At 40.2% G+C, this 20,679-nt stretch overlaps 1 protein-coding gene across 2 annotated transcripts in view; it reads left to right on the top strand.

The window, feature by feature from the left end:
• The first annotated feature begins 905 nt into the window (after nucleotides 1-905).
• LOC148352992 (phospholipid-transporting ATPase IH-like) overlaps nucleotides 906-20,679 on the top strand; it is a 79,730-nt gene continuing 59,956 nt past the window's right edge. For both annotated transcript variants that reach the window (XM_088352188.1, XM_088352189.1), the window contains exon 1: nucleotides 906-1,314. In XM_088352188.1, the coding sequence (XP_088208314.1) occupies nucleotides 1,276-1,314 (39 nt within the window). In that variant the 5' untranslated portion in view covers nucleotides 906-1,275. The remainder of the gene's footprint in view (nucleotides 1,315-20,679) is intronic.

Below are 20,679 nucleotides of genomic sequence, written 5' to 3' on the forward strand. Positions count from 1 at the left end.
AATGCTATTATAATTTAGTAGAAAAATAGATTTCCTACAGAATCATTAACTCATTTTGTGCATAATATTAGATTTTGGGGGTCTGTTTTGTCTTTTTTCCTGTTTTTTTCTTCTTTTTTATTTCCTTTTTCTCCTCCTGTTTCTTTTTTCCTGGTGTTTTTTTTTCAACTTTTTTCCTTTTTTCTTCCTTATATGTCAAAGTGTCCTTGGGCAAGACACTGAATCCCTAATGCCCCCAATAAGCAGGTCGGCGCCTTGCATGGCTGCATGACCGCTATTGGTGTGTGAGTTTGTGTATGAGTGTGCGTGAATGGGTAAGTGTGAAGCACATTGTAAAGCGCTTTGGGAGGTCTTCATTGACTTGAAAAGCACTATATAAATGCAGACCATTTACCATTTTTTTTTTTAAAATGAGCTTCTTACCTTCCCCCCCCCCCCCCCCCCTTTTCTTTCTTTTTTGTTTCATTTTCCCAACACATCTACTTTTCTTTGGGCGGACAGAACGAATCTGTGAGTAGACACTGGCCAGCCCTGCCCCCTCTGGTAACGCCCCTGCCGCGTACACTATTAAAAATGAATAAGTAAAATATGACGTAGTAATAGTGTTTCTGCTGAATGATCCTAAATTACTTTAAATGGGAAAAAAATATTTTAACCAGCCAGACACTTTGAACCTGTCGCCCTCTGTTGTAAATGCAATTATCTTTTAAAAATATGTATTTATTATTTTTAAGGTATTTCTGAACTTGAAAATGTAGACTGCGACTAATATGAAATGACGTTCTCCTTTTTTATTTTATTTGGCAAATGTTGGCTACACTCACGCGCGCGTTCACGTGCGCGCGCTTACAACAGGCGAACCCCAGTACGCATGCGCGTGGTACTCGTCTGAAGACTGACGGTCTTGTGTGTTATGTTGGCGAGTGTGGACTCCATCAAAAGGGCCACGGCTGCAGAACCGGCGCCTCCACACACCCCAAACTACAAAACTAGCTTTTGTGGACACAGAGTGGACACAACGAATGGTTTCGTCAAGCGCTTTGCGGCGCCAGGTGCCATATTTCTCCCCGAAATGTAGCCCGGCAGCGTGGGAGATCACCGCGGCAGAAGAAGGCAAGCGGAGGGAGGTTGATGCCATGAAAATCCCAACAGGCTACTGAGGAAGATCAGAGGCACGATGAAGAAGATGAAGATGTCGATGATGGACCTGAATGTTGCGATTCGAGGCAGGTAGCGTCCGGAGACTGTTTTTATTCAGTCGCTTTCGGGTGGAGGATGGATTTCAGCCAGCTCCGGAACATCATCAGCAGATATGTAAGCGACTAAGCAGCACACGCCACTGGAAATTGCACTATATCACACACACGCGAGCATGCAACAGCACATCAAAGCTTGTTTGATGCACATTTAGAGGATTCATCTGGACCAGCATGCCAAAAACAATTGGACTTTCCTTTCTTAACAGCAGGAGTAGTGTGGGCCACGTTACTGAAATACTAGGTCCTTCATTTCTAAAGTAATTGTGTCATGCTCAGACTACAGACACCCAACTGTGTGTGCTATTCAGAAAGTAAGTAAATCTACTTATACAAGTGACCGTGTATACAGTACTCTCATTGAAACCACCCACTAAAACTGTTTAAAAATAGCCGCATAATATAATGAATAGAAGATCACAAGTACACCAACCTGTGCAATGGTGAAACATTTATATAACTTGTATTGTGCAATCTGGAGAGCTTGCAATCAAACACTTATCCGAGACACTCCATATCCATTTGTCTTCAGACCGCTTGAAGAATTCCTTCTCCATTTTTGAGTAATGTCCAAGAGGTTTTCCTTTTTTTTCGCCAGGCATGGTGCACAGTAATCCCTCAGTTATCTTGCCCAGAACCCCCCCCCCCCCTCCAGTAAAATGTGAATATCCACAAAGTAGCAACGCCCCTTCATAAAAGCCCCAAAAGGTCAAACTTACCTCAAGATGACGTCCTTACCACCTCAGAGTAGACGTCTGTAATAAAATAACAACTAAAAATCTACAAATAAAATCACAGAACAACAAATTGCAGTTGAATGAATGGTCTTAATTTTCAAAATATGACGAAATTCCAGGGCTCCTCTTTTTAGTGTTAGAGAGCAATTTAGAGTCAGGCTGGCTAGCTACACGCTAGCATAGAGCATCCTCAAAATGGGCCAGTTCTCCCTGATGATTACAACAATCCTGAACAAAGCGGTTTTATGGGTAATGGATCTGGTGTTAGTGAGCTACAGGCTCGGCCGGGGTAGCTTGTGAGAATTGTTATGTAGAAGCCGCAGTAGACTGGGTAACCTGTGGCGCCACTAATGCCTTCTCTCCCAACGGCGACCCGATAACAATCCACAGAGCTCTGCTTCACTGTTTTGGGTGGCCACTAGTTACGAATTACCATATATGTATATTAAGCTTAAAAATAGCCATGTAATAAAATAAATAGAAGTAAATTTGTACTTCAACCTGTGGAAGTGGTGAACTCTTCAAATTTGTGCAATCTCGAGAGCTTGTAAACTAACAAAGTTGTGACACTCCATATCTATTTTGTCTTTTGTCTTCAAACACATCCTTTACCATTTTTGTGTAATGTCCAAGACTTTTTTTGATTTTCCAGGCATGGTTCATTGCAAAAATAGTTTTACAAATCCAAATCCAAAAATTCAACACTTTTGTGCTCACACTTGGCCCATGTATTTCGTTGGTCTTGTGTAAGCGGCGCCCCCTTTCCACAATTTGCCCGCCATTGATGACACAACCAAATATAAGCTTAGAAACTGCCCCCTGATTTCAGGATTTTACAGTTGTAGATATGGCTTGGATGGGAGTCTATAGGTAGTGAGAATACTAGAATATCATTGGGGAGAAATTCTCGTATGCTGTGCTTGAGATGGCGCCACAGTATGTTTGACATTATGCAGCAAACACAACCCCTAGCAAAAAGTATGGAATCACCTGTCTTGGACAAGTACGCACTCCGACATTTTACTCTGTAGAACAAACTCAGATAAAAAGCATGAAAAAACAATCATGTTTTTCAAAAGTGCAACTTTTTAGACCAAGTACATGGAGATAAATATGGAATCATGAAAAACAGACAAACAAATAACAATCAAAACGTATCACTAGTATTTAGTTGCGGCACCTTTGGGTTTTATGAGAGTTTGCAGTCTGTGAGGGATGGACTTGATGAGTGACAGTATTCTTCATCAACTCTCTTTGATTGCAGTTGCCAGATTATCTTTGCAGGTCAGACCCTTGCTGTGGACAATCTTTTTCAATTTCCAACTCGGGTTTTCAATTAGGTTGAGATCTGGGCTATTTGCAGGCCATGGCATTGACCTGATGCGTCTTTCTCCAAGGAATTCTCTCACAATTTTTGCTCTGTGGTATCTTGGAAAATGATTTCATCACCCCCAAACATTTTTTCAATTGAAGGAATAAGAAGGCTATCCAAAATGTCAAAGTCAATGTATGCATTTATTGCAGATTTGACCACAGACATCTCCCAAGTGCCTTTGCCTGACATGCAGCCCAAAATCAATAAGGATTGTGGAAATGTTGATGTTTTCTTTAGGCAGTCCTATTTGTAGATCTTACCGGAACGGCACCGAACAAAAGTTCCAGCATCATCACCTTGTCCAATCCAGATTTGTGACTCATCACTGAAGAAAACCTTCATCCAGTCATCCACAGTCCGTGATTACCCCTTTGCAGGCTTGTCCTTTTGTGTTTAAGTGTCAACGATGATTTCTTTTTAGCTTTCATTTATGGAAATCCCATTTCCTTGAGGCCATTTTGCACGGTTCTGTCACATACATTGACTCCAACTTCCTCAACTTCAATACATGTGTGATTTAGCTTTATTAGCTGCATGCTAAAAACAAACCCAAATGTTCGTCTCCTCTTGTGCTTGCCAGTGGCTGCTGGAATAGTGAACACGGCTGCAAAGCCCCAAATGCAACATTGCGAGCCCAATGTGCGGAATAGAAAAAAACTTGGATGGCCCACTTTAGAAGTTGCTAAGAGGAAGCCCACAACTTGCATACAAAATGATCCACTCAGGGGCCACATCATTCAAAGCACCTGCACCAGTTGCAGGGTTGGGTAGGGTTACTTTAACTTGATTACTTTCAATTTCTTTTGGATTACTCCAACACCAAATATGCTAATAAAAGACAAAATAAACTAAATATGAATAAAGTTATGACTCACAACACGTGGTGAGCTTTCTCTCCTGGCTTTGATCTCTTTGATCTCTGGCAAAACTAACATAAAATGCGACAGAAACAAAACGAAAATAAATCCAAACAGCTTGACAACATCACTTTTGCCGTTCCATGTATTCCGTTACTCCCCAAGCCTGCACAAAATTTAGTAATTTTATTCATATTTAGTTTCTTTTGTCTTTTATTAGCATATTTGGTATTGGAGTAATCCAAAAGTAATTGAAAGTAATCGAGTTAAAGTAACCCTACCCAACCCTGACCAGTTGGATATTTTCTGATATTTTCGCATCCTTCTTTAATTTCTTTTCTATTGTTTTCAGTTTTTTAAAATATTTTGCACTTTTGAGATTTTATATAGAAATCAATGTAACAATCATTTTAGAAAGATCTATTTTGATGATTTTGTCAATGAAAAAACCTCACTCCTTGTAAGTGGATGCGATTTTTACATTAGCACCTTTTAAGTTCAAACTTAAGTAGACACTAAAAGAGGAAAGGAGACATCAATGATTTTGAACTTGCAAGGAGGACAGGGAGAAGGGCTCTCAGATAAGAAAAATCCATCCCTTTCTAAAGCTCTCCTCTGAGCTTCGTCTTTTTATGAAATATTTAAGGTTTCAAAAAACAGATTAGCCCAAAAGGGCGTGGGATATCAGAGAACAGCATCATGATTGGCCTAAACGACAATGATGCAGTCAAAAAACACATAACAGTGAATCTGAATAAGGAACAAACTATTCATGAAATCTCCTTCACTCGTTACTCAATACAAACTAATCAGCATCTCATTGGTGTTTTAGTTTAATCGATAAGCAAAAAAACCCGAATCGAAACTTCGTATGCATTAAAACATTGTTTGATTCTTTGTTTATTGGTTTTGGTGTGGGGCTGGGGTGGGGACAGAACTGGTGCATATATCTGCATACTATATGGTTTGTCCTTGCTAATGGGTGCCCCTTTTTACATTACAAATCATACATTTTTTTATCCGTATTGGGTTCTTGGCTTGATTTTACAAAAATGGGAAATGTTTTTACTAGTGTATTTCTTGTCTTTGTTTTGCCCTGTGGTGAGGGGCCTTCTCCTCATGAGAGGTAAAATAATTCTCCCACCGTGGTCCGCTGTGTGTCGTAAGAGGCAACAAAAGTGGAGGGAGCGAGGGGATTGGGTATGCTCTCCTCTCAATCTCTACTCCCTAAAAGACAGCAAGGCAAAGAAAGGGGGGCGGAAGACCGAAAGGTCTCGCAAACCCTAGTTATAGGGTCACGAAATGTGAGAGGATGTGGAAGTAAAGCGACTGAGTGGAAGAAAGAGGAGATCGGAAGGATGATGACTAAAAGGAAGGTTGACGTGTTAGCCTTGAGTGAAACAAAGATGAAAGAAAAGGGTGGATTACAGCTTGGAGGTATGTAAGGTAGAAGGTCTGGAGTTACGGGTGGACATGCTAGAGAAGGAGTAGCTGTGCTTTTGAGTTCGAAAGCAAATGAAAAACTGGTGGAGTGGAAAGAGATATCTTCCAGATTGATGTGGGTGAGGTTGAAGTGGGGTGTAGAAGTATGGATGTTTATAAGTGCATATAGACCTGGTTCAGAAAGAAGCGCTGAGGAGAGAGAGGAGTTCTGGAAGGACTTGTCCGAATGTGTGGCAAGTGCGAAAGAAGGGTGGAAAATGGTAATACTAGGTGACCTGAATGCTAGAGTGGGTGATGAAACGGTTGAAAATATGATTGGTAGATATGGAGTACCTGGAAGAAATGAGAGTGGGAAGAAATTGATTGAGTTATGTGTGGAAAATGAGTTGGCGATTAAAAATACATTGTTTAAAAAGAGGGACGTGAATAAGTTTACCTTTGTCAGAGTGGACAGTGGCAAGATGGTGGACAGAGCACGGATGGATTATGTAGTGGTTAGGAAAGGGATGTTAAGTAGATTGTTGGATGTGCATGTTTACAGAGGTGAAATGAGTGGTATGTCTGATCATTTTTATGTGGAAGGAAAACTGAGAATAGATGATTTGTGGAGGGCTAGTTATAAAGAAGAGTGTGAGGTAAGAGGTGAAAATGTCAGAGTTGAATAAGGCAGAAAAGGAAAGAGAGTTTAAAGAGAGGATAAGGGAAGAGTATGAACGGATTATTAGAAGAGAAATGGAGGGTGGAAATTGAATGGAAGTGGTTTAAAGAGGCAGTGTTGAGGAGTGTGTGGAATGAGAAAAGTTGGTCGAGGTATTGGGAAAGGAAGTGAATGGTGGAATGATGAAGTATCAGAGGCTGTGACAGAGAAGAGACGTGCCTTTGAGGAGTGGCTGCAAGATAAGAGTAGCGATGCGTATGAAAGCTATAAAGTGAAGAAAAGGTTGGTAAAAGTGGCAGTGGAAGCAGCAAAAAGGAAAGCAAATGATAAATGGTGTCGAAAGATAGGAGTGAACTTTGAGCAAAGGAGAAAAGTGTTCTGGAAAGAAGTGAAAAGAGTAAGAAACAGTGAGTCTGGAAAGGAAGGGAAAGTGAAAGATAAGGATGGTAGATTGCTGGTTAGTGGTAGTGCAGTCAGGACGAGATGGGCAGAGTATTTTGAGGAGTTGCTAAATGTGGAGGATGGGAGAGAAGTGAGAGTCGAGGCGATCGATGGTATGGAGAGAATGCCCGTGTTGGGTGATTTAAATGTGAAGCCTGTGGAAACATGGGAGGTGCAAGAGGCAGTGAAAGAAATAAAAGGGGGGAAGGCGCCTGGGTTGAATGGTTGTACTGATGAATGCCTGAAAAAAGGTGGCACAGCTATGATTGACTGGTAAGTATGCTTGTTGAATGTATGCTTTTTAAGTAGTGTGGTTCCTGTTGATTGGTGTAGTGCATGTGTGGTGCCATTGTACAAGGTTAAAGGTGATAAGTATGAATGTAGCAATTTGAGAGGTATCAGTTTGTTGTCTGTGCCGGGTAAGCTGTATGGAAGAGTCTTGATTAAGACAGTGAGAGAAAGAACGAATGAGGTGGTGATGGAGGAGCAGAGTGGTTTCAGGAAAGGAAGAGGATGTGTGGATCAGGTGTTTGCAGTACGACAGGTGTGTGAGAAAAAAATTGCAAAAGGTAAGGATGTTTATTTGGCTTTCATGGACTTGGAAAAGGCGTATGACAGAGTTGATAGAGAGGCGTTGTGGCAAGGGATGGTAATGTATGGAGTGGGTGGAAAGTTGTTGGAAGCATTGAAGAGTTTTTATATGAACAGCAGAGCATGTGTAAGAGTAGGGAGTGAGACAAGTGAGTGGTTCCCTGTGTTGACTGGTGTGAGACAGGGGTGTGTGATGTCACCATGGCTGTTTAATATGTACATGGATGGCGTGGTGAGAGAAGTGAATGCAAGAGTATTTAGTAGAGGTGTAGAGATGATGGACAACAGTGGAACAGTGTGGCAGGTAAGTCAGTTGTTGTTTGCAGATGACACAGCGCTTGTGGTTGATTCTGAGGAAACGTTTAGAAGGTTGGTAACGGAGTTTGGAAGAGTATGTGATAGGCGTTATGTAAGTTATGTGTCAATGTCGGGAAAAGTAAGGTGATGAAGTGTTCACGTGATTGAGTGGGCATGAAGTTAGAAATAAGGTTGGACAGGTGCTGGAAGAAGTTGAACGCTTTAGGTACTTGGCTTGTGATGTGGCTGCAGTTGGTGGAATGGAGTGCGAGGTATTGCACAGAGTGAATCAAGGAAGCAAGGCTTTGGGTGCTTTGAGGAGAGTGATGAGTAACAAGAGTATGAGTATGGATGTTAAGAGGGGAGAGTGTGATTGTGCCGACTGTGTTGTATGGTGCAGAGACTTGGAGCCTGAATGCAGATTTAAGAAGAAAATTGAATGTTTTTGAGATGAAGTGTTTGAGGAGTATGTTAGGAGTGACAAGATTGGATAGATTGAGAAATGAAATTGTGAGAGACAGAACTGGAGTAGTCATGGAACTGAGCAAGCGTGTTGATAAGAGAGTACTCGGTTGGTTTGGACACATGGAGAGGATGGATGAGGAGCGAATGTTGAAAAGGATCTACAGAGCAGAAGTAAATGGAAGGAGACCAAGAGGAAGGCCGCAATTGTCGGGCCCTGCTGTTGAACAGAAGAGTGTGTGTGTCACCCTGACCCGAGTAACATGGCCGCTTTCTGGTGTCCCGTTTCATCTGGAGGGACGAAAGCATGACCAACTTAGATGCTTTTTTTTTTTCCCTTTTATTTTCTTTGTCATTGTATGTGTTTTTCTTGCTGTCAGTCACCCCTCTTGAGGGATATGACCAAGGTAGATAGATAGATAGATTTCTTGTCTATGTAAAAGATATTAAGCCGCAACATTTCCTGTTGAGTAGTGGTCCACAAAGTCGGCCTACCTCCATATTTTATCTAGCCGTCCAAACAATATCAGAGAACAGTTTGAAGCAGATTATTTATTTACCTAAAAATAACTCAAAGTCTGCGTGTGTTTTTGGTTTTAATTGGATTCAAATCCAGATCGCCAAACTCTCACGGGACTAGTGATATCATATTAAAAGGCATTGATTGGCTCTTATCTCATTATCACACTATCTCTAGTGATGGTGCCAGAGACAAATGTTGATTTTGTTGTGCATTTCACATGTTAGAATGACAATGCATCTATCACTTACAATGCTTGGAATAGAGTAGAATGCTTCTTCTGCGACTAACTTTTGGATCCTGACCCAACATTTGAGAATATAATAGAGTAGAATAGAAGCATTCAATTGTCTTCCAAGCATCGTAAGTGATAGATTAATTGTCAATGTAACATGTAAGATGCACATTGAATTTCACAATTGTTTCTGATACCATGACGACAAATGGTATTATAATGAGGTAATTTCTACTGTCTTTTCACTAGTCATCTATACCAGTGTTTCTCAACTGTTAGGTCAGGACTCAAATGTGGGTCGCGAAACCGGTTTTCAGTGGGTTGCAGGCCTTTGCCTTGGCAAAATAATGCCAAGGAGAAAACAACAGAGGGTGAATTACACTCCTGGCAATAATGCCCTATTCTCTCCTACCTCTTCAGTCAATCGGCACATTCATTTTCTGGTTATTTTGTTGGTTTCATTTCCTTTTCCTGCCCATAAAAAGGTGTCCCAAGAAAATCAGTGATACAAGACAGAAAAGGGTGAAAACAGTGACAACAACAATCATATCGAAGGACACGACTGCGAAAGACAAAATAGTGTCTGCCATCAAAGCGTTAAATGATTTTTAAAATATTCTGTTTTAAGGTTTTTACCAGGAAATCAATGTTTATTAAGCAATTAAATAATTATCAATATTTATATACACACCTTATTAGTATTTTAAATTTATTTTATTACGTTGTTATTTTAAAGTAGTTTTAGGGAGTTGCTTATATACAGTAAGATGTAGGCTTATATGAGAGTATATGCGGTATTTGATGTTGTTTTGGTTTTGCTGTTCATTTTGTTTGTTGAAAAATAAGGTGAACATATTATATTATTGACCAGTTCAGGGTGTCCCCTAACCTAAGATGGCAAGAATGTGTTCCAGCACCCCGGCCACCCTAGTAATGGTAAGCGGTGCAGAAAATTGATGGATGTCATATTATCTCTGCTTTAAATTGCACAATATTTTAATTGGGTATATTTGAGAAGTGGGAATGGTTTCTTGTTTGGGTCGCAGCTTATCAGACCAGTTGAAAAAACCTGTACTCTGTAATTGGAGCTATTTTCACTCTAATAAATTACATTTTTTAACTTTTTTCATTTATAAGATATGAAATTGATGCATGGTCTGATTCGTTGAAAATGGTAAACATTACGTTGTAATAGACATGAATCGGCAACGTTTTCTGTGTAGTAATAAGTTTTATGATGGCCACCGTTTGACTCTGGAATGAATTGAAAATGTATTTCTCTATTATTTCCTCTGAGAAATAGCATTTGAAGTAAAGAGCAACAAAGAAAATCATAAAGCAAACTAGTGGGGCACTTCAGTTTGTTGTTGCTCATTAAGGCTGCAGCTGCTTACATGGCTTCCGACTGTGCCACTTATTCCTCTCAACATGTGAGCTCTGACCTTTGAACCTCACCTTAAAAGTGTCTCAGGTGTTGCGAGGAAACAAGCCTTGCAATTATATTGTATTGTTTTTTTGCGCGCCAGCTGAATAGCGCATAACTGTGTGACACTACAAAGAGCGGAGTGTCATTGAACTCATCCTCTCACCTCATTTGTCACCAGGCTCAAATACAGTGGTACTTATAAATAGGAGCTTTATTCTTTCCAGGATAATGCTCCTAGCTTCAATTGCTTGTGTCAATAGCATATCTTCCCGATATAAAATTATTAAAAATCAATTAGTGCGTCCCCGTCCTCCCAAAAGCTATGAAATAGCTCTTAAACACATCTCCCTGATCACTAAAAACACATTCAAATAGTAATATAACATAAGCATAAGAATGGTACGCCATTAGAGCATCACCCGCATTGAGACGTGGAAACCATTTTTGGGTGGCATTTTCCTTTTTGGCAGGGTCATCGGCACATAAGAGTCGCCTAGGAGAGTGGAATGTCTTTCAGGGAAAAAATGCTGAGTAGACAAAACCAAAAGTGCCGAGTCAGCATTACATGTATACTATAATAATAATATCATTTTCTGTGTGGAGCTCAAAGTATCTGATCTGAGATCATACATTATTGCATTATTGCTCCTTTTTTATGTGTGTGTTTTTTTATGTTTCTACCTTTTATAGTAATTTCAAATTGTGTATGTCGTATAACAAATTACATACGGTTTTCTTTTGTTTTTAAAATAAATAAAGACAGGTCTCGTCTTGACCATCGTCTCGGTTACTGGTAGGTGAGAATATTGTCATTGTAGTTAAGATAATAGTGTTGTAATATTCTACCTTGTCTTTCTTGCTGTTGTTTTTGGTTTGTTATCACTTAATAGAGGGATAAATCGGCAAAGGTTGACAGGTATGAGATTGAAAAACTATTGATCATACGTAAGCAGTTACTGAACAATTAAAGTTAAATTTGCTATAACTACTAATAAGCGTATATACAAAATAATTTTGCATCACAATTTTTGCATTTTTCTGCTGGTAGTAGTAATCCTGGCGGTGAACGGTCACGGGCATTGAGCTGACTCTATCGGTCTCTAGTGGTAGCCTCTGGGACTGCTCGGTAACTGGAATTGCCTTTGTAAAGTAATCAGGAATTTAGTTGCAAATAAAACTTGTGTTCCAAAATTCTTGTGTTTAGAGGTGCTCGTATAAAGCGGTACCAATCTATTTGTACTTTTCTAATTATTTTTGCGTGCCGGCAGCATAGCTTGGAACAGCTTGGCACTAGACAGAGCGGGAGGGTCATTGAACGCATCCTGTCACCTCATCTGTCACCAGGCTAGAATATTCGTATCCGGGCGGCTCGGAAGGGTTGAGGGCCAATAAATCATAAGTTCAATTATGCGGGTATTGACTGAGCGGAGGGCTGTAGAGGGTTGATATATGTCTGGCCCGGCAACGCTAACCATTTGCGCGGCAATATTTCCAGCAGACGCGTCTTTAACGAGAGCCCGTGGAAGTTCCAACAGTGCAATGCGGCTTGATTAACATAGTTCCTCTCTTGGTGTATTAGTGAATAGTATGTGGTCAAAACAACCCTAAGAAAAAAAAAACATGGCTTGCATTTTAATCATCAATAAACTGCTTTACATTATCCGCTGGTTTAAGTTGAAATGTTTAGTAGATGGTTAACACTGTAAAACTTTCTCCTTATACTCAAAGATTGAAAGACTTGGATTTTTAGCCATACAATGATATGCCTAATTAATAGGGGTGGTACAAAAAATCGATTTATATTTATATCAAGATTTTATTTTTGGCGATTGTTAAAATCAGTGTTTCTTCGGAATAGTTTTTTGTCAGTTCAAGTCATGTGTCACGATTACCCATTGCCTTCACCTGTGCCCGCTCGTTTTGCGCCAGCTGCTGCTCGTTGCCTGATTGCTTCCCCTACTATTTAAACTCCATCCATCCATCCATTATCTGTACCGCTTATCCTCAGTAGGGTCACGGGGGTGCTGGAGCCCATTCCAGCTATCTTTGGTCAGTGGGCATGGGACACCCTGAACTGGTTGCCAGCCAATCACAGGGCCTTTTTAAACTCAACGCTTCCATTCACTCCTTGTCAGTCCGTCAGCGAACCTCCGCACATGTAAGGCAAGCACTATTTGACTATGGCTCCCGTCTGTCCCGTCCTTACCTGTAACTTGCTCGTCTGCACCTGGCTTCCTGATCATCTCCGGCTCCCTGACTTTTTCTTTCCTTCGACCACGCGCCGATCTCCTGCCTCGGCTACCCGACTTGTTTCTGCCCATCGACCGCGTTACGATCGTCGTCCCGGCTACTCAACTCGTTCCCGCCTTCCGAACATGCTCCAATCCCGTGAGACCCCTGCTCCTCCTGCTCAGCGATCGTATTGCTGGCGCTTGCTTTCCCATACCTGACTTCTCAGCTTCTGCAATAACGTTACACGTTTGGGTCGACCATCTCTTCTGGTTCCGACATCATGTTTATTTGTAAAGCCTATAATCACAAGGAGTCTCAAAGGGCTGCACAGACCAGAGACCAGACTACAGACTATTTTTACACCATCCCTTGATCTAAAACCTACATGAGGACTAGGAAAAACTCAAAAACCTCAGCATGAGGAAAATGAAGAAACCTTGAAAAGGGGCCGCACGTGAGGTAATCCCCCTTGCAGGATGACCATAGGAGACTAAACTTAAAATATTCACACATATACCATAGACATTATATCCTATAACTAGATTACATCAAGACCAGCATTTAAAATATATATGACAGTGACATTTAAGTTGGGAAAAAAACACAGTGTCCGATCTCTGCTGTTTCTGATACTGCCCTCAAAGTAAAATATTACTATTACGTCAAATACTAGCTTCATTTTGGCTTCCCAAGGCTTATGCATAGACTCTCTATTGGGAAAAGATTTAATTAGCCTGAAATAGCAGTCGGGTCAAATATCGATAGAACAATTGTTATCTTCCCACAGTACAAAATCAATAGCCTGCATTCAACATTGATTTTTGGTCGCCGTATACCATTGTTGCTCTGATAGTAGTATTTGGTCTCTCGTCCTCATCTTTTGTCCATGAGAATACATTATTGGTATGTTTGTGTCTTTATAAATATTTTGTTTTATTTTGAGAGGTTTATACCTGACTTTTGTATTGCTGTAATAACATGCTCTGCTGCCTGAGATTGTTTGTTTAAATCTAGGCTTAAAACACACTTCTATTCTATAGCTTATGAATGACCTATTTTTCTTGTGGACAATATCTGTTTATTATTTGCTTTTGCAACATCCATTGCAGCCTGGTCATCCCTTCTCAAGGTTTCTTAATTTTCCTCATGACGTTTTTGAGTTTTTCCTTGCCCTCATGTAGGTTTTAAATCAAGTCAAGTCAAGTCAAGTCATTTTTATTTGTATAGCCCTAAATCACGAAGAGTCTCAAAGGGCTTCACAGATTGTTACACTATATTACACAAACTATTTTCAACCGACAAGAGGAGTAGGTTATTCGTATGCAATGGAGTAGAAGTGAGTTTTAAGTTTAGATTTAAACATTTCCACTGAGGTTGCAGATCGAATCTCAGGGGGAAGAGCATTCCACAGCACCGGTGCCCGGATGGAGAACGCTCTCGAACCAGCCGAAGACTTCTTTGCTCTCGGGATCATCAGAAGACCAGCACTCTCAGATCGTAGGCTTCGGACCGGGACATAGTGGCAGATCAGATCTGAAAGATAAGAGGGAGCAAGTCCATGTATGATTTTGTACAATACTAAGAGAACTTTGAAGTCACATCTTTGGCTAACTGGGAGCCAATGCAGGTTAGCCATAATCGGTGTTATGGGATGGTGTAATAATAGTCTGTTAGTTTGCAATAATCTATTCGGCCTTTTGAGACTCATTGTGATTTAGGGCGTCAAAAATAAACTTGACTTGACAAATTTAAATATTGCTTTTAACTCATTCAATGTCAGGCGTTTTCTTTTTTTTTACTTATTTTTTGATCAGACGGTGACAGCTAGTTTTAGCCATTTTGACTCAATTTTAAAGGTCTAAAGAACATTTTGTTTTGCAGCTATATGTGCATAGGACATATCAAAAGCTTTAACCCTCATCTTTTATTCAAAAACAATTATGTTTCTTGATTTTACCACAGTTAAGTAAACAGTTGAACATTACTAAATTTCTAAGAAAACTTCCGATAAGAACAGCTTTTTGCAAAAAGATGCATTTCAAGCAGAACTTTCCCGTTAGTATTTCTTTTTTTTTTTGCATTTGTGATATCTCCAATATCTACAGCAATGCTTTCTATAAACACAAGTGGCACTTTTTCCTGCAAAATAACATTTTATTGAAAAAAATGATACATGAACTATTGTTGCGGTTTTGCTTCATTTTATTTTGTGTTAGGGGGACAAATTGTGAGTCTTTCGAGGTTCCTTCGTTTTGCATGAGTTTGTACCTAGTGTATTTGTATTTGACACTATGCAAGTACTTTTCAGCGCCCAATGTTTGATCACTCGATTTGGGTCACCGTGGCAATTGCGTTCCCTTGGGCAACAGCGTTCCTGCGGACGTGCACAAAACGCCATCCCTCTCTGACTAGACAATGACCGTTAGATGCAATCATTTTTATTTATTTTTTAAGGAATACGCTCTGTTAAAGACGTAACTGTCTATTTCTATTTCATTTGTCTATATCTCGTGACTTTCACCACACTGCTTCAGTGCGCCTTCTTGCCACCTACACACACACACACACTCATTTAACAGATAAGGGAAGGCTTCCTCTATGTGTGGACAACAATCTGATAAAAGCCACTCCTCCCCTCTAATTGTGATTTTTTTCATACTGAAATAATTCCCAGAGGCTTGACACTTAACACTGAGCAGCGCCCTACCTTTTATAGCGTAATATTTGGACTATAAGCCGCAAGTTTTTTCCCAAGGTTTCAGCCCTGCGACTTATGCAACGATGCGGCCAATTTATGCATTTTTTTTCTATCGACTGCTCGGGGCGCCAGTGCAGTAAAGGTAGGAGTTGGACAGGTGTTGTAAATGTGTTGAGGAAGAAGCAAGTTTAATGTAACTTTGCGCTTTGTGCATGAATGAAACTAGCATAAACGGACCCTAATTATGGAAAAGGTGTCAATCGAAACGGGAGGGATAACTGCCATTTTGGGAATCATTTGGCAAAACGAACGGATTACAAGAAGCAACTTCCAATGAAGGTGGTTTCCCTTTTTATCTGTCGGCATTATAATGTTTTTTGAAGTAAATATTTTAAATGGATTCTATGGATTGTCCTTGCTGTAACAAGGCTTTTTTCCCGGACATTCAGATAAATTGAAGACGGCTAGGGGATGTACTGTTGACTTACCTCAGCTTTGGCGTTTTCAGGTATCATGTTCCAGACTGATGGGGATGTTTCTATGACGAGTATATATCTTGAATCCTAAGAGTTAAAGCTTTCCAATGATATGTAGCATGACTTATTTCAGTGATTGGTGACATCGTATGGACCAGCAGTGTCAAACTTGTGGCCCGTGGGCCGGATCAGGATGGAATCCGGCCTGTGAGATAACGCTCAGAGAAGCGCAAGAGAAAAATGAGATTCGGGTTGAAATATGTCCACTCACAAACGCTATACTTGTATTTCTTTCTCTCGCTCTCTTTCCTCCCCTTTTCTATCACTCTCTATCTCTCTCATTCACTCTCTGTCTCTCTTTTTCTCTTTCTTTGTTCCTCTCTGTCTCTTTCTCTCTGTGTCTTTTTACCTTCTTTTGCTCTCTCTTCCTTTTTTCCTTTTCTCTCTCTTATCTCTTTCTCTCTCTGTTGCTTTCCCCTTCTCTCTTTCTCCCCTTCTCTCCCTTTTCCCCTTCTCACTTTTTTTCCTTCTCTTTTCTCTACTCTCTTTTTCTCTTTCTATTTCTCTTTGGATTTTGTTTTTTTTGCTCTCTTTCTTTCCCCCTCTCTCACTATTTCTCCTTTTATCTCTTTTGTTTATTATGCTCTCTCTCTATATATCTTTCTCCCTTTCTCTCTTTCTTTGTCCCACCCTCTCTACTTTTCTCTCTCTCTCTTTCTCTTATTTCTTTCTCCCTTTTTGCTTTCTCTCGAATAAACCCGAGAGAATGCTCCTTCTATCGTGAGGCCCCCGAGTTAAAATGAGTTTGACACCCCTGGTATAGACACTTATTTGTTTAGCAAAAGTTTACCGTCTTTCTTTGTAAATATCTCATGTTTGAATACAGGCACATGCAGCTTATCATGAAGTGCGGCTTATGTATGTAGAAAATGTTTTCTCCCTTTAAAATGCACTGGGTGCGGCTTATAATCAGGTGCTCCTTATAGTCCGAATTTTACTGTAATAGTTTTTTTTTTTCAAACAAGAAACAGCTTCTGAAAACATATGTTTATTCATTCGATTTTACTTATTTTATGGCATTGATTGACAATAAAATTTTAAGTTTCGGAAGTAAATCTGTTCTTTAAGGTAGCATGAAACAATACCCTGTGCTGGTGTGTTAGTGCTAGTACACGTGTTATATGTGTCTCCTCTTGTCCCTTTTGTCATGAGGTAATAATAGCTGTGGCGTGATACCTCGACTGAGCGGCGACTGTGAAGCCTGCACGAGAGGGTCATGATCTCGATTAGATGGACACGTATTGCATGTAAAGATAGAAATTGTGCAGCTCGTGTGCCCAAACTAAAAGCATCCTGCTCTCCGGTGAAAGCGGACCGATCCAGATTTCGACATTATCGATATTAAGCAAGTACCGTATTTTCCGCACTATAAGGCGCACCTAAAAGTCTTAATTTTTTTCAAAAGCTGACCATGCGCCTTATAACACAGTGCGCCTTATATATGGCTCAATATTAAATTCGCAAGGTCTCGCAACTTACTCAACAGCCGCCGACTCGATTTTACCCCGAACGTGGAGTAGTCCGCGGTGTATGCTGGGATTTATATACCAGCGTTTCATTGGCTAACCAATGTGTCAATCATCATTTGAATCGATCACTATTGGCTGAAGTTATTCGGAGCCTCGGATTGGCGAGATGGCCAAAACAAACCCTGCAATTGGCCGAAAAAGATGTGTCAATCATCAGTTAAATCGATCGCTATTGGCTGAAGTTATTCAGAGCCTCGGATTGGCTAGAGGGCCAAAACAAACCCTGCAATTGGCCGAGTTTAACAATGGCGTAGCAAGCTTGCTAAAGTACACCATAAAGAAACATGTTTTATTAATCTGTATTTGCAAATAATTTACTCTCCTGGATTTACTTCACTAACAGTTGTAAGAAGACCATGATTGCGTATCATTATTGAACGTGAGAACTTAGGTGAGTTATGCGGCTTTATATTTTCCCGGTATCTTGTTTTAGAACGATCTTGATGTTGCTGTGAGTTGAGTGAATTAAACTCAATTCCAAGTGTATATTGTCATATGCACAGTAAAGTTGTGAGCGAAAAAGAAAATAGAAATGTTTGGCATTTCTTGAATCCCAAGACTTCAACCTTCCGAATGATATTTGAAACGACGCATTTGAGTGACATCATACGGACACCGCATCCGCACGTGTCTACGACACATATTTGCTTCTTTGCAAGCTTTGGGAATGTTAAGGGGGTAATACGTTTGACTGAATCATCTGACTGTTTTGTCGAAGTTCCCATTGTAGCGCCTTATAATCCGGTGCGCCTTATCTATGGAAGATATAGGACCAAAAACTATTTTTTGGGGGTGCGCCCTATAACCCGGTGCGCCCTATAGTGCGGAAAATACGGTACTTGGATTGGAACGATACTATCGTCTTAGAATCAATACTTCCACCCTCCACCAATTGCTATATCTTGCCTGCCACACAAATCTTAGCGCGCACCCTCATCAGAAGCTAAATATAGTATTTTCCGCACTATAAGGCGCACCTAAAAGCCTTTATTTTTTTCAAAAGCTGACCATGCGCCTTATAATACAGTGCGCCTTATATATGGATCAATATTTAGTTGCTAGGTTTCGCAACTAAGGCAATCACCCGCCGACTAGATTTTTCCTCGTAGGCGATGTGGTCCGCGGTGTATGCTGGGATACATATGCCGGCATTTAATTTCCCAGCCAATATGTCAATCATCATTTGAATCGATCACTAAAGTTATTCGGAGGTAAAGCGGGCGGATCCTTTTTATCATTTACAGGCTCGCATAGGCTAAAGGGGCAAAACAAAGCCTCCAATTGGCCAAAAAAGATGAATGTGAATCACATGTTGGGTTGCACTACGGCATGGAGAAAACATTTCTTACTATTCTGTATTTGTAAATATTTTACTCTTCTGGATTTACTACACTCACGGTTGTAAGAAGACCATGGTTTGTATCATTATTGAATGTGAGAACTTAGGTTAGCTATGCGGCTTTATATTTTCCCAGTAACTTGTTTTAGAACGATCTTGATGTTTCTGTGATGAGTCTATTTTTAAATTAAACTCAATTCCAAGTGTTTATATGCACAGTAAAGTTGCGAGCGAAAAAGAAAATAGAAATTAAGGAATGGTTGGCATTTCTTGAATCCCAAGACTTTAACCTTCCGAATTATATTTGGAACGATGCATTTGAGTGACATCGTACAGATACTGTTTCCGTACATGTCTGAGACACGTATTTGCTTCTTTGCAAGCTTTCGGAATGTTAAAGGGGTAATGGGTTTGACTGAACTATCTGACTGTTTTGTCGACATTCCCTATTGTAGCGCCTTATAATCCGGTGCGCCTTAAATATGGAAAATATAGGACCAAAAACTATTTTTTGGGGGTGCGCCCTATAACCCGGTGCGCCTTATAGTGCTGAAAATACGGTAATTAGTTTGTATTGTGTAAATTATGCTAAATAACTGGTGAATCCAGTGCTTAAACACACACACACACACACACACATATAAAATAGTTTTGAAGCCTTTCTTTTGGAAAAAAATGAGCCTCAACGATCTTAAGTAACTGTGGGAAGGAATCTTATTTGAAGTGGTATTTTTGTTAATATGGGACACTCTGACATTATTATTTTTTCATAAATTATTTCAAATCGACAAACGTCAAACAGGTAAAAAAAAAAAAAAAAAAAAAAAAATATTTTGCTTTTGTGGCTCTTTGGGTCAAAAAAGTTTCCCTAACCGCTGGTCTAAATGATTCACTTGATTAGGATATTCATGTGATGACTTAAGAGGATGATAACGGTATAACTGGAAAACTCACAATTATGACTATCTGCAGTGACATATTTCAATATTCTAACATTAGATGGTTCTATTTCTCTTGCCACACTCTCAGCCTCATCTCACAAGATAGTTGTAAATTTGTGTGGTTCTCCTGGCATATGGGAATGACTTTTCACCGCTTCCCACCAGGTTGTTAGTGCATCGCCTGTGTCGAATCGGGATGAAAGGAGGAAGAGGGTCACGGACGGCGCAGATTACGCTGGTGCTAGGGAAGAGGGGAGTGAAGTTGCACTGCCAAATTTAAGAGTTACATCACAGAGTCGAGCGGGGGACGAAGAGACGGCGTACACGTTTTTGTCTTTTTACCCAGAGTAATCCGACTATGTCCTCTTTTTTTAATCCTGTGATGCCGCGGGATGTTTGCATCATGAGACATTTGGAAAGAAGGTGGTTGTGGTATTTCTAGACTGTGCTCTGATTAGACTTTTTGCAGAAATGTTTAAATTTAGGAGATTTACCTTTCGACTTAAAAGTGTGTGCTCAACTCGGTATTGTCTAAAATCCAACTCATTCAATGCCAGCCATTTTCTCCAAATCGGGAGAGTTGGTGCCAGCCATTTTTTGAATTATTTTAAAGGCCAATATATAATTTAGTTGTGTAGCTATATAGACATAGGATATATCGAAATTAAGCTTTTATCCTTATCTTTTAGGTATGTTTCTAGCTTTACCATTGTTTAGTAAACAACAGTTGAACATTGTTAAGTTTCTTAAACACTTGTTTCCAAGAAAATTTCTGAGAAAAACGGCTTCTTGTAAAAAGATGCATTTCAGGCAGGACATTCACTTTGGTACTTTTTTTGCATCTGAGAAACCGGCAATACCTAAAGTATGCTTTTCACAAACACAATGGCACTTTGCTTGTAAAATAACAGTTTATTGCAAAAGCACTGAACTGAAGGGTGCATGAACTTTGCAGAACTTTCACATGATCCCTGTCACCATAGCGATCGCGTTCCCTCGGGCGATCGCGTTCCCTCGGGCGATCGCGTTCCCTCGGGCGATCGCGTTCCCTCGGGCGATCGCGTTCCCTTGGGTAACGGCGCTCCTGTGGACTTTTACAGGATGTC

Source organism: Urocampus carinirostris, chromosome 14 (genome assembly GCF_059441175.1).
Source record: "Urocampus carinirostris isolate Australia breed hairy pipefish chromosome 14, RoL_Ucar_1.0, whole genome shotgun sequence".
Classification (NCBI taxonomy): Eukaryota; Metazoa; Chordata; class Actinopteri; order Syngnathiformes; family Syngnathidae; genus Urocampus; species Urocampus carinirostris.